The sequence below is a fragment of the Coregonus clupeaformis genome, unplaced genomic scaffold, assembly GCF_020615455.1.
Source record: "Coregonus clupeaformis isolate EN_2021a unplaced genomic scaffold, ASM2061545v1 scaf0217, whole genome shotgun sequence".
Classification (NCBI taxonomy): Eukaryota; Metazoa; Chordata; class Actinopteri; order Salmoniformes; family Salmonidae; genus Coregonus; species Coregonus clupeaformis.
This window is the reverse complement of record NW_025533672.1, coordinates 179,122-192,445: the sequence shown is the minus strand read 5'-3', so window position 1 is coordinate 192,445 and position 13,324 is coordinate 179,122. Positions and strand designations below refer to the sequence as shown.

Below are 13,324 nucleotides of genomic sequence, written 5' to 3'. Positions count from 1 at the left end.
AAATACTAGTTCTCATTTATAGTTCTGTAACTTCAAAGGTTTATAAAATTGACCATGTTAAGATATTCAATAGATTAAAAAATAAGTAACTAACAATGAGATAGGCCGAGTTCAGCACATGGAAATGGAATGTAATTCCCTTTTTATGCACTTTTCTCTCTATGCAAATTCTGACCTTGAACTTAAGAATTGTATTTTTTATTCATCAATATACAGTATTTTGTGCGTAAAGGCTCTCCAAACAAAAATGTTTTATGATACTTTCTTAACCCTAAAATGTGCCTAAATAATACTATTATTAAACCTACAGTACTAGTTGGTACTGAAACGGAGATGAATATGCTTAGATGGCTTTCTTTCATTGATCTGAACCTGTTCTCTATATTTTCTATTGAGTCTGTCAACAACATTTTAATTAAAGATGCACCGTATTTAAAGGGATGGCTTAAGATAAATGTACTGAAAATGTACTGGCCACTTGCTGGCCAACCCTCTGTTGGCAAGCAAGTGGGGGTGATGAATAAAATGTATTCAGAGCGCGTAAGGTAGCCACACCTGCAGAGAGCGTTACGCGACTGAATAAGCTAAGTCTGAATACCAAATACTGAGAAGTGCGTAGGAAAGGCATAAATTCATAAATCGGGATTGGTCCCATATAGAGTTTATCATAGTTTGAACTCAATCACTGAACTCACTTTTTTACGTAAATCTTTGCACCTCCAATAAGTATGATATGTTATGTTTGGTATGGTTACTAAAGACAGTAGGTTAGTTAAGACAGAGACAATAGGAGGGAGGTCGGTTGGGGATTATGGGTGGGTGTATACTGCAACCATCTAGCAATGTAAAGGTTGCGTGATCAAGGAGCGTCGGGAACAATTGTAGCGTTTTAGATAACCCTTCCCCTAACCCTTATTCTAACCTAACCCAATTCACATAACCTTGTACATTGATTATCTTAGTAATCCTAACCACCACTGTAATTTATCCCCATAATTCTTTGTTGTTATGACGCAACCAGCAACCTGGTCTCAGGAAAGACGTGCAGTGGGGAAAAAAAAGTATTTAGTCAGCCACCAATTGTGCAAGTTCTCCCACTTAAAAATATGAGAGAGGCCTGTAATTTTCATCATAGGTACACGTCAACTATGACAGACAAATTGAGGAAAAAAATTCCAGAAAATCACATTGTAGGATTTTTTATGAATTTATTTGCAAATTATGGTGGAAAATAAGTATTTGGTCACTCACAGACCTGTAACTTCTTCTTTAAGAGGCTCCTCTGTCCTCCACTTGTTACCTGTATTAATGGCACCTGTATGAACTTATCAGTATAAAAGACACCTGTCCACAACCTCAAACAGTCACACTCCAAACTCCACTATGGCCAAGACCAAAGAGCTGTCAAAGGACAGCAGAAACAAAATTGTAGACCTGCACCAGGCTGGGAAGACTGAATCTGCAATAGGTAAGCAGCTTGGTTTGAAGATATCAACTGTGGGAGCAATTATTAGGAAATGGAAGACATACAAGACCACTGATAATCTCCCTCGATCTGGGGCTCCACGCAAGATCTCACCCCGTGGGGTCAAAATGATCACAAGAACGGTGAGCAAAAATCCCAGAACCACACGGGGGGACCTAGTGAATGACCTGCAGAGAGCTGGGACCAAAGTAACAAAGCCTACCATCAGTAAAACACTACGCCGCCAGGGACTCAAGTCCTGCAGTGCCAGACGTGTCCCCCTGCTTAAGCCAGTACATGTCCAGGCCCATCTGATGTTTGCTAGAGTGCATTTGGATGATCCAGAAGAAGATTGGGAGAATGTCATATGGTCAGATGAAACCAAAATATAACTTTTTGGTAAAAACTCAACTCGTCGTGTTTGGAGGACAAAGAATGCTGAGGTGGATCCAAAGAACACCATGCCTACTGTGAAGCATGGGGGTGGAAACATCATGCTTTGGGGCTGTTTTTCTGCAAAGGGACCAGGACGACTGATCCGTGTAAAGGAAAAAATGAATGGGGCCATGTGTCGTGAGATTTTGAGTGAAAACCTCCTTCCATCAGCAAGGGCATTGAAGATGAAACGTGGCTGGGTCTTTCAGCATGACAATGATCCCAAACACACCGCCCGGCAACGAAGGAGTGGCTTCGTAAGAAGCATTTCAAAGTCCTGGAGTGGCCTAGCCAGTCTCCAGATCTCAACCCCATAGAAAATCTTTGGAGGGGAGTTGAAAGTCCGTGTTGCCCAGCGACAGCCCCAAAACATCACTGCTCTATAGGAGATCTGCATGGAGGAATGGGCCAAAATACCAGCAACCGTGTGTGAAAACCTTGTGAAGACTTACAGAAAACGTTTGACCTGTGTCATTGCCAACAAAGGGTATATAACAAAGTATTGAGAAACTTTTGTTATTGACCAAATACTTATTTTCCACCATAATTTGCAAATAAATTCATTAAAAATCCTACAATGTGATTTTCTGGATTTTCTTTTCTCATTTTGTCTGTCATAGTTGACGTGTACCTATGATGAAAATTACAGGCCTCTCTCATCTTTTTAAGTGGGAGAACTTGCACAATTGGTGACTGACTAAATACCTTTTTTCCCCACTGTATATATATATATATATATATATATATATACTGTCTATTGTTGTCTGCATAATTTCACCAGGTACAATTCCTGGTACATGTAAATGTACTTCAAATCAAATGAAAATGTTATTGGTCAAGTGCTCATGATACAGGGTGTATGTGCTATTCGCTCAAATGAATAGTGACATGGTTGAGCAGCTCAGATAACTAGTAATAAATAGTACAGCAATGTTGACCGTGTGTGTGTGTGATTCTGATCAAATCCTCTTTTGAAATCCCCAGGTTCTGTAGTGTTCGCTGCTGAGTCAGAACATAAGGACAAGACAAAAGGTAAAATATGGACCCAGCATACAAAACTCTATTGTTGATTTCTGAATTGTAAAAGAAGGGGAAGGATACTTAGTCAGTTCCACAACTGAATGCATTCAACCAAAATGTCTTCCGCATTTAACCCAACCTCTCTGAATCACAGAGGTGTGGGGGGCTGCCTTAATCGACGTCCATGGCGCCCGGGGAACAGTTATTGCTGGGGGTTAACTGCCTTGCACAAGGGCAGAACGGCAGATTTTTCCATCTTGCCAGCTTGGGGATTCAAACCAGTGACCTTTCAGTTACTTGCTCAACGTGCTTAATCACTAAGCTACCTGCCGCCTGAACCAACTAAACCACAGAAAACTAAAAATGAAGGGGAAAAACTGTATTGGTGTTGTACCGTTTTATTCTTGTTACCATAGCTACACATCTCTTTACTTTGCTGTTGATGCTGACAGAGCCTTGGATCAGTCCCATGCAGTAATAACATTCAATACATATAATCACTTGCATGCAGAGACAATGCAAATGTCCTTTGCAAATCCAAACGTCCTCCTCTCTCATCTTCATACTATTATTTCATTCTACGTAGTGCTACCAATAACCATTTGTGTCAGAGTAAAGATCTAAGCAGGCAAATGTGCATTGTAAAAATTACAAAATCAGAAATATTTTGATATATAATTACATACACTGCTCAAAAAAATAAAGGGAACACTTAAACAACACAATGTAACTCCAAGTCAATCACACTTCTGTGAAATCAAACTGTCCACTTAGGAAGCAACACTGATTGACAATACATTTCACATGCTGTTGTGCAAATGGAATAGACAACAGGTGGAAATTATAGGCAATTAGCAAGACACACCCAATAAAGAAGTGGTTCTGCAGGTGGTGACCACAGAACACTTCTCAGTTCCTATGCTTCCTGGCTGATGTTTTGGTCACTTTTGAATGCTGGCGGTGCTTTCACTCTAGTGGTAGTATGAGACGGAGTCTACAACCCACACAAGTGGCTCAGGTAGTGCAGCTCATCCAGGATGGCACATCAATGCGAGCTGTGGCAAGAAGGTTTGCTGTGTCTGTCAGCGTAGTGTCCAGAGCATGGAGGCGCTACCAGGAGACAGGCCAGTACATCAGGAGACGTGGAGGAGGCCGTAGGAGGGCAACAACCCAGCAGCAGGACCGCTACCCCCGCCTTTGTGCAAGGAGGAGCAGGAGGAGCACTGCCAGAGCCCTGCAAAATGACCTCCAGCAGGCCACAAATGTGCATGTGTCTGCTCAAACGGTCAGAAACAGACTCCATGAGGGTGGTATGAGGGCCCGACGTCCACAGGTGGGGGTTGTGCTTACAGCTCAACACCGTGCAGGACGTTTGGCATTTGCCAGAGAACACCAAGATTGGCAAATTCGCCACTGGCGCCCTGTGCTCTTCACAGATGAAAGCAGGTTCACACTGAGCACATGTGACAGACGTGACAGAGTCTGGAGATGCCGTGGAGAACGTTCTGCTGCCTGCAACATCCTCCAGCATGACCGGTTTGGCGGTGGGTCAGTCATGGTGTGGGGTGGCATTTCTTTGGGGGGCCGCACAGCCCTCCATGTGCTTGCCAGAGGTAGCCTGACTGCCATTAGGTACCGAGATGAGATTCTCAGACCCTTTGTGAGACCATATGCTGGTGCGGTTGGCCCTGGGTTCCTCCTAATGCAAAACAATGCTAGACCTCATGTGGCTGGAGTGTGTCAGCAGTTCCTGCAAGAGGAAGGCATTGATGCTATGGACTGGCCCGCCCGTTCCCCAGACCTGAATCCAATTGAGCACATCTGGGACATCATGTCTCGCTCCATCCACCAACGCCACGTTGCACCACAGACTGTCCAGGAGTTGGCGGATGCTTTAGTCCAGGTCTGGGAGGAGATCCCTCAGGAGACCATCCGCCACCTCATCAGGAGCATGCCCAGGCATTGTAGGGGAGGTCATACAGGCACATGGAGGCCACACACACTACTGAGCCTCATTTTGACTTGTTTTAAGGACATTACATCAAAGTTGGATCAGCCTGTAGTGTGGTTTTCCACTTTAATTTTGAGGGTGACTCCAAATCCAGACCTCCATGGGTTGATACATTTGATTTCCATTGATCATTTTTGTGTGATTTTGTTGTTAGCACTAAGGGGCCTAGCCCGAACCATGAAAAACAGCCCCAGACCATTATTCCTCCTCCACCAAACTTTACAGTTGGCACTATTACATTCGGGCAGGTAGCGTTCTCCTGGCATTTGCCAAACACAGATTAGCCCCCTTCACAATAACAGCACTTACAGTTGACCAGGGCAGCTCTTGCAGGGCAGAAATTTGAGGAACTGTCTTGTTGGAAATGCAGCATCCTATGACGATGCCAAGTTGAAAGTCACGGAGCTCTTCAGTAAGGCCATTCTACTGCCAATGTTTGTCTATGGAGATTGCATGGCTGTGCGCTCGATTTTATACACCTGTCAGCAACGGGTGTGCCTGAAATAGCCAAATCCATAACAGTAATTGACACCCCAGGCCTCTTTGATACAACACTGTCTGAACAGGAGATGAAGAGGAAAATAGATGAGTGCATTAAGAAGTCAGTCCCAGGACCCCATGTGTTCCTGCTGGTGATTAGGCTGGCTAGATTCACAGAGGAGGAGAGGAAGACTGTGAGCTGGATCCAGAAGAACTTTGGAGCAGACGCTTCTCCCTTCACAATCTTACTGTTCACTGGGCCCGATCAACTGGACGGCAAACCAGTGATGACATTCCTGAGTGAGAGTGATGAGCTTCAGAAACTCATCCAGGTCTGTGAGAACAGGTTTCATGTCTTTAACAATAGAGAGAGTGGGAACCGCACTCAGGTCACAGAGCTGCTGGACAAGATAGGGAAGATGGTGGAGAACAATGGAGGACGTCACTACACCAGTAAGATGTATGAAGAGACTCAGAATAAGATCAAAGAGGAGGAGAGAAAGAGACAGGAGGAGGAGAGGAGAAAAGCAAACAAACATTTGAGAAATGCTCTATTCCAAATAGGTGGTGTAGCTCTTACAGGTCTGGGATTTATGTTGGGATTTCCACCTTTAATAGTAGCTGGAGCTGCTATTACAGGTACAGCGGTAGTTGAGAATATTGCAGACAAAAATGACAAGTAGGGAATTCAGGACACTCACCTAAAGTTGACTTGAGATGTATGAGTCATCAGAAATATAGGGAGGTTTTTTCATGGCAACATTCTTGTTGCTTGGTATCATTAAATGGGTCATGGTGAGGGGTCAGGGTTCATGAAATGGTCAAGGGGTCAATAAGTCAAAATCAGAGCAGTCAAGGTAGATTAATGCCAAGTATCTTGCTGTTGTATATCATTGTTATCATTCATATTTTATTTCAATATATATATACACTATACATCCATATGCTCTTTCACCTATTCATAATTGAGATCATTTCTTTCAGATCAGTCTGTTTTATGTTCCTAGTTTTTTTCTCCTACTATTTTATTGCTTCCTGCTTGTGTTTTATCACCTGCATTTTAAATAGTTTTTCCTGTAAAGTGAGTTGAGATTCGAAATTCACTTTAAATTTAAATAAAGTTTGATTTGGAATTAAGAATAAAAATACATTTTCATTGTTAAAACATCTGAAAAATACTAGTTCTCATTTATAGTTCTGTAACTTCAAAGGTTTATAAAATTGACCATGTTAAGATATTCAATAGATTAAAAAATAAGTAACTAACAATGAGATAGGCCGAGTTCAGCACATGGAAATGGAATGTAATTCCCTTTTTATGCACTTTTCTCTCTATGCAAATTCTGACCTTGAACTTAAGAATTGTATTTTTATTCATCAATATACAGTATTTTGTGCGTAAAGGCTCTCCAAACAAAAATGTTTTATGATACTTTCTTAACCCTAAAATGTGCCTAAATAATACTATTATTAAACCTACAGTACTAGTTGGTACTGAAACGGAGATGAATATGCTTAGATGGCTTTCTTTCATTGATCTGAACCTGTTCTCTATATTTTCTATTGAGTCTGTCAACAACATTTTAATTAAAGATGCACCGTATTTAAAGGGATGGCTTAAGATAAATGTACTGAAAATGTACACTTGCTGGCCAACCCTCTGTTGGCAAGCAAGTGGGGGTGATGAATAAAATGTATTCAGAGCGGTAAGGTAGCCACACCTGCAGAGAGCGTTACGCGACTGAATAAGCTAAGTCTGAATACCAAATACTGAGAAGTGCGTAGGAAAGGCATAAATTCATAAATCGGGATTGGTCCCATATAGAGTTTATCATAGTTTGAACTCAATCACTGAACTCACTTTTTTACGTAAATCTTTGCACCTCCAATAAGTATGATATGTTATGTTTGGTATGGTTACTAAAGACAGTAGGTTAGTTAAGACAGAGACAATAGGAGGGAGGTCGGTTGGGGATTATGGGTGGGTGTATACTGCAACCATCTAGCAATGTAAAGGTTGCGTGATCAAGGAGCGTCGGGAACAATTGTAGCGTTTTTAGATAACCCTTCCCCTAACCCTTATTCTCAACCTAACCCAATTCACATAACCTTGTACATTGATTATCTTAGTAATCCTAACCACCACTGTAATTTATCCCCATAATTCTTTGTTGTTATGACGCAACCAGCAACCTGGTCTCAGGAAAGACGTGCAGTGGGGAAAAAAAGTATTTAGTCAGCCACCAATTGTGCAAGTTCTCCCACTTAAAAATATGAGAGAGGCCTGTAATTTTCATCATAGGTAAACGTCAACTATGACAGACAAATTGAGGAAAAAAATTCCAGAAAATCACATTGTAGGATTTTTATGAATTTATTTGCAAATTATGGTGGAAAATAAGTATTTGGTCACTCACAGACCTGTAACTTCTTCTTTAAGAGGCTCCTCTGTCCTCCACTTGTTACCTGTATTAATGGCACCTGTATGAACTTATCAGTATAAAAGACACCTATCCACAACCTCAAACAGTCACACTCCAAACTCCACTATGGCCAAGACCAAAGAGCTGTCAAAGGACACCAGAAACAAAATTGTAGACCTGCACCAGGCTGGGAAGACTGAATCTGCAATAGGTAAGCAGCTTGGTTTGAAGATATCAACTGTGGGAGCAATTATTAGGAAATGGAAGACATACAAGACCACTGATAATCTCCCTCGATCTGGGGCTCCACGCAAGATCTCACCCCCGTGGGGTCAAAATGATCACAAGAACGGTGAGCAAAAATCCCAGAACCACACGGGGGGACCTAGTGAATGACCTGCAGAGAGCTGGGACCAAAGTAACAAAGCCTACCATCAGTAAAACACTACGCCGCCAGGGACTCAAGTCCTGCAGTGCCAGACGTGTCCCCTGCTTAAGCCAGTACATGTCCAGGCCCATCTGATGTTTGCTAGAGTGCATTTGGATGATCCAGAAGAGGATTGGGAGAATGTCATATGGTCAGATGAAACCAAAATATAACTTTTTGGTAAAAACTCAACTCACGTCGTGTTTGGAGGACAAAGAATGCTGAGTTGCATCCAAAGAACACCATACCTACTGTGAAGCATGGGGGTGGAAACATCATGCTTTGGGGCTGTTTTTTCTGCAAAGGGACCAGGACGACTGATCCGTATAAAGGAAAGAATGAATGGGGCCATGTATCGTGAGATTTTGAGTGAAAACCTCCTTCCATCAGCAAGGGCATTGAAGATGAAACGTGGCTGGGTCTTTCAGCATGACAATGATCCCAAACACACCGCCCGGGCAACGAAGGAGTGGCTTCCGTAAGAAGCATTTCAAGGTCCTGGAGTGGCCTAGCCAGTCTCCAGATCTCAACCCCATAGAAAATCTTTGGAGGGGAGTTGAAAGTCCGTGTTGCCCAGCGACAGCCCCAAAACATCACTGCTCTAGAGGAGATCTGCATGGAGGAATGGGCCAAAATACCAGCAACAGTGTGTGAAACAGCGCCGGAGAAGATGGCTGCCGTTTTACAGCCCTCTAACCAATTGTACTATTATGTGTGTTTTTCCGCGTTATTTGTAATTTATTTTGTACATAATGTTTCTGCCATCGTCTCTTATAACCAAAAAGAGCTTCTGGATATCAGGACAGCGATTACTCACCTCGTATTGGACGAAGATTTTTTCTTCAACGAGGCGGCCGCGAAGGATATCATACAGACACCCGACAAGGCCCAAATCCCCGTCATTCGCGTGAGGAAGAGACAGAGATATTGTGGACGTAGATCGGGGTGCCTTGTAAGGATCCGACGGCGAGCGAGTAAACTGCCTCTTCCATCAATCCTATTAGCCAATCTTCAATCATTGGATAACAAAATGGACGACCTAAGATCAAGGATATCCTACCAACGGGACATAAAAAACTGTAATATCTTATGTTTCACCGAGTTGTGGCTGAACGACGACAATGATAACATACAGCTAGCGGGCTATACGCTACATCGGCAGGATAGAACGGCTGACTCCGGTAAGACAAGGGGTGGCGGTCTGTGTATATTTGTAAACAACAGCTGGTGCACAAAATCAAATACTAAGGAAGTCTTGAGGTTTTGCTCGCCTGAGGTAGAGTATCTTATGATAAGCTGTAGACCACACTATTTACCAAGAGAGTTTTCATCTATATTTTTCATAGCTGTCTATTTACCACCACAAACCAATGCTGGCATTAAGATTGCACTGAATGAGTTGTACAAGGCCATAAATCAACAGGAAAACGCTCATCCAGATGCAGCGCTCCTAGTGGCCGGGACTTTAATGCAGGGAAACTTAAATCCGTTCTACCTAATTTCTACCAGCATGTTAAATGTGCAACCAGAGGAAAAAAAACTCTAGACCACCTTTACTCCACACACAGAGACGCATACAAAGCTCTCCCTCGCCCTCCATTTGGCAAATCTGACCATAACTCTATCCTCCTGATTCCTGCTTATAAGCAAAAACTAAAGCAGGAAGCACCAGTGACTCGGTTAATAAAAAAGTGGTCAGATGACGCAGATGCTAAGCTACAGGACTGTTTTGCTAGCACAGACTGGAACATGTTCGGGATTCTTCAGACAGCATTGAGGAGTACACCACATCAGTCACTGGCTTCATCAATAAGTGCATCGATGATGTTGTCCCCACAGTGACCGTACGTACATACCCCAACCAGAAGCCATGGATTACAGGAAACATCCGCACTGAGCTAAAGGGTAGAGCTGCCGCTTTCAAGGAACGGGACTCTAACCCGGACGCTTATAAGAAATCCTGCTGTGCCCTCCGACGAACCATCAAACAGGCAAAGAGTCAATACAGGACTAAGATTGAATCATACTACACTGGCTCTGACGCTCGTCGGATGTGGCAGGGCTTGAAAACTATTACAGACTACAAAGGGAAGCACAGCCGCGAGCTGCCCAGTGACACAAGCCTACCAGACGAGCTAAACCACTTCTATGCTCGCTTCGAGGCAAGCAACACTGAAGCATGCATGAGAGCACCAGCTGTTCCAGATGACTATGTGATCACGCTCTCCGTAGCCGATGTGAGTAAGACTTTTAAGCAGGTCAACATTCACAAGGCCGCAGGGCCAGACGGGTTACCAGGACGTGTACTCGAGCATGTGCTGACCAACTGGCAAGTGTCTTCACTGACATTTTCAACATGTCCCTGACTGAGTCTGTAATACCAACATGTTTCAAGCAGACCACCATAGTCCCCGTGCCCAAGGACTCTAAGATAACCTGCCTAAATGACTACCGACCCGTAGCACTGACGTCTGTAGCCATGAAGTGCTTTGAAAGGCTGGTCATGGCTCACATCAACAGCATTATCCCAGAAACCCTAGACCCACTCCAATTTGCATACCGCCCCAACAGATCCACAGATGATGCAATCTCTATTGCACTCCACACTGCCCTTTCCCACCTGGACAAGAGAAACACCTATGTGAGAATGCTATTCATTGACTACAGCTCAGCATTCAACACCATAGTGCCCTCTAAGCTCATCACTAAGCTAAGGAACCTGGCACTAAACACCTCCCTCTGCAACTGGATCCTGGACTTCCTGACGGGCCGCCCCCAGGTGGTAAGGGTAGGTAACAACACATCTGCCACACTGATCCTCAACACAGGGGCCCCTCAGGGGTGCGTGCTCAGTCCCCTCCTGTACTCTCTGTTCACCCATGACTGCATGGCCAGGTACGACTCCAACACCATCATTAAGTTTGCCGAAGACACAACAGTGGTAGGCCTGATCACCGACAACGATGAGACAGCCTATAGGGAGGAGGTCAGAGACCTGGCCGTGTGGTGCCAGGACAACAACCTCTCCCTCAACGTGACCAAGACAAAGGAGATGATTGTGGACTACAGGAAAAAAAAGAGGACTGAGCACGCCCCCATTCTCATCGACGGGGCTGTAGTGGAACAGGTTGAGAGCTTCAAGTTCCTTGGTGTCCACATCACCAACGAACTATCATGGTCCAAACACACCAAGACAGTCGTGAAGAGGGCACGACAAAGCCTATTCCCCATCAGGAGACTGGAAAAGATTTGGCATGGGTCCTCAGATCCTCAAAAAAATTCTACAGCTGCACCATCGAGAGCATCCTGACTGGTTGCATCACCGCCTGGTATGGCAACTGCTTGGCCTCCGACCGCAAGGCACTACAGAGGGTAGTGCGTACGGCCCAGTACATCACTGGGGCCAAGCTTCCTGCCATCCAGGACCTCTATACCAGGCGGTGTCAGAGGAAGGCCCTCAAAATTGTCAAAGACTCCAGCCACCCTAGTCATAGACTGTTCTCTCTGCTACCGCACGGCAAGCGGTACCGGAGTGCCAAGTCTAGGTCCAAAAGGCTTCTCACAGCTTCTACCCCCAAGCCATAAGACTCCTGAACAGCTAATCATGGCTACCCGGACTATTTGCACTGCCCCCCCACCCCATCCTTTTTACGCTGCTGCTACTCTGTTAATTATTTATGCATAGTCACTTTAACTCTACCCACATGTACATATTACCTCAACTACCTCAACTAGCCGGTGCCCCCGCACATTGACTCTGCAACGGTACCCCCCTGTATATAAAGCCTCCCTACTGTTATTTTATTTTACTTCTGCTCTTTTTTTCTCAACACTTTTTTTGTTGTTGTTTTATTTTCACAATTTTTTGTTTAAAATAAATGCACTGTTGGTTAAGGGCTGTAAGTAAGCATTTCACTGTAATGTCTGCACCTGTTGTATTCGGCGCATGTGACCAATAACATTTCATTTGATTTGATTTGAAAACCTTGTGAAGACTTACAGAAAAAGTTTGACCTGTGTCATTGCCAACAAAGGGTATATAACAAAGTATTGAGAAACTTTCGTTATTGACCAAATACTTATTTTCCACCATAATTTGCAAATAAATTCATTAAAAATCCTACAATGTGATTTTCTGGAAAAAATAATCTCATTTTGTCTGTCATAGTTGGCTTGTACCTATGATGAAAATTACAGGCCTCTCTCATCTTTTTAAGTGGGAGAACTTGCACAATTGGTGGCTGACTAAATACTTTTTTCCCCCACTGTATAATACAATAAAATGAATGTTTGAATGCTCAGAGTGGTATTCCTTTTTTACCTACCTGGAGATCATAGATCCTTAAGACACTTCTCATAGCCTCTGCTGCACGGCCTGTCCATGCTGCCCTCTGCCTGAACAAGGCAATCAGTCTGCCTAGCTCGGCATAGAATCGGCTCTTCAGATTGATGTTTGTTATGCGTTGGAACTCTGCACACACCTGCAAAAAAATGCAACAATCCACAAACAAAAGCCACATCGAACACAATGTTGACCAAAAGAAAGATCTTACAAAGGGGAAGAGGGTTAAAGGGAGAGAGAGGGAGACAGAGACAAAATAAGAGAAAGGGGAAGGATATCAGCTGTTTTACCTGAGACTCCAGGCGAAAGGGGCGGCCAGTTCTCTAGGAACCCTTTCACTGGCGGTCCATCATTGACGATCTCATTTCGTTGAAGTCGTCTGCATCAGTTTGTCTATTAATGGCAGGTTTGTAAATCGGTCTTTGAAACTTGGTTGATGATTTGCTGTTTCAGCTGCTTCAGAGACTCTGGGTCTTCCCCTCTCGGGAAGCATGGCAGGAAGTTCACCTCAGCTCGTCTGGGTCTCTTGATGTTTGAGTGGGTTGTTTCTGCTCCTCTTCCATGCATTCAGAGAGACCTCAGGAACTCCAGCTCTGCTCAACTTGGTCCGATAGTTCCCCATCTTGAACTTCAGACTAATAAATATAAATATAAATAATTGGTCATTTAGCAGACGCTCTTATCCAGAGCGACTTACAGGAGCAATTAGGGTTAAGTGCCT

General features: G+C 43.8%; 1 protein-coding gene across 1 annotated transcript in view; it reads left to right on the top strand.

Moving 5' to 3' along the window:
• The window catches only part of LOC121553868 (GTPase IMAP family member 8-like), a 71,294-nt gene extending 65,200 nt beyond the window's left edge, over positions 1-6,094 (top strand). The window contains exon 5 of the mRNA XM_045214222.1: positions 5,469-6,094. Within this exon, the coding sequence (XP_045070157.1) occupies positions 5,469-6,094 (626 nt within the window). The remainder of the gene's footprint in view (positions 1-5,468) is intronic.
• Positions 6,095-13,324: the final 7,230 nt, after the last annotated feature.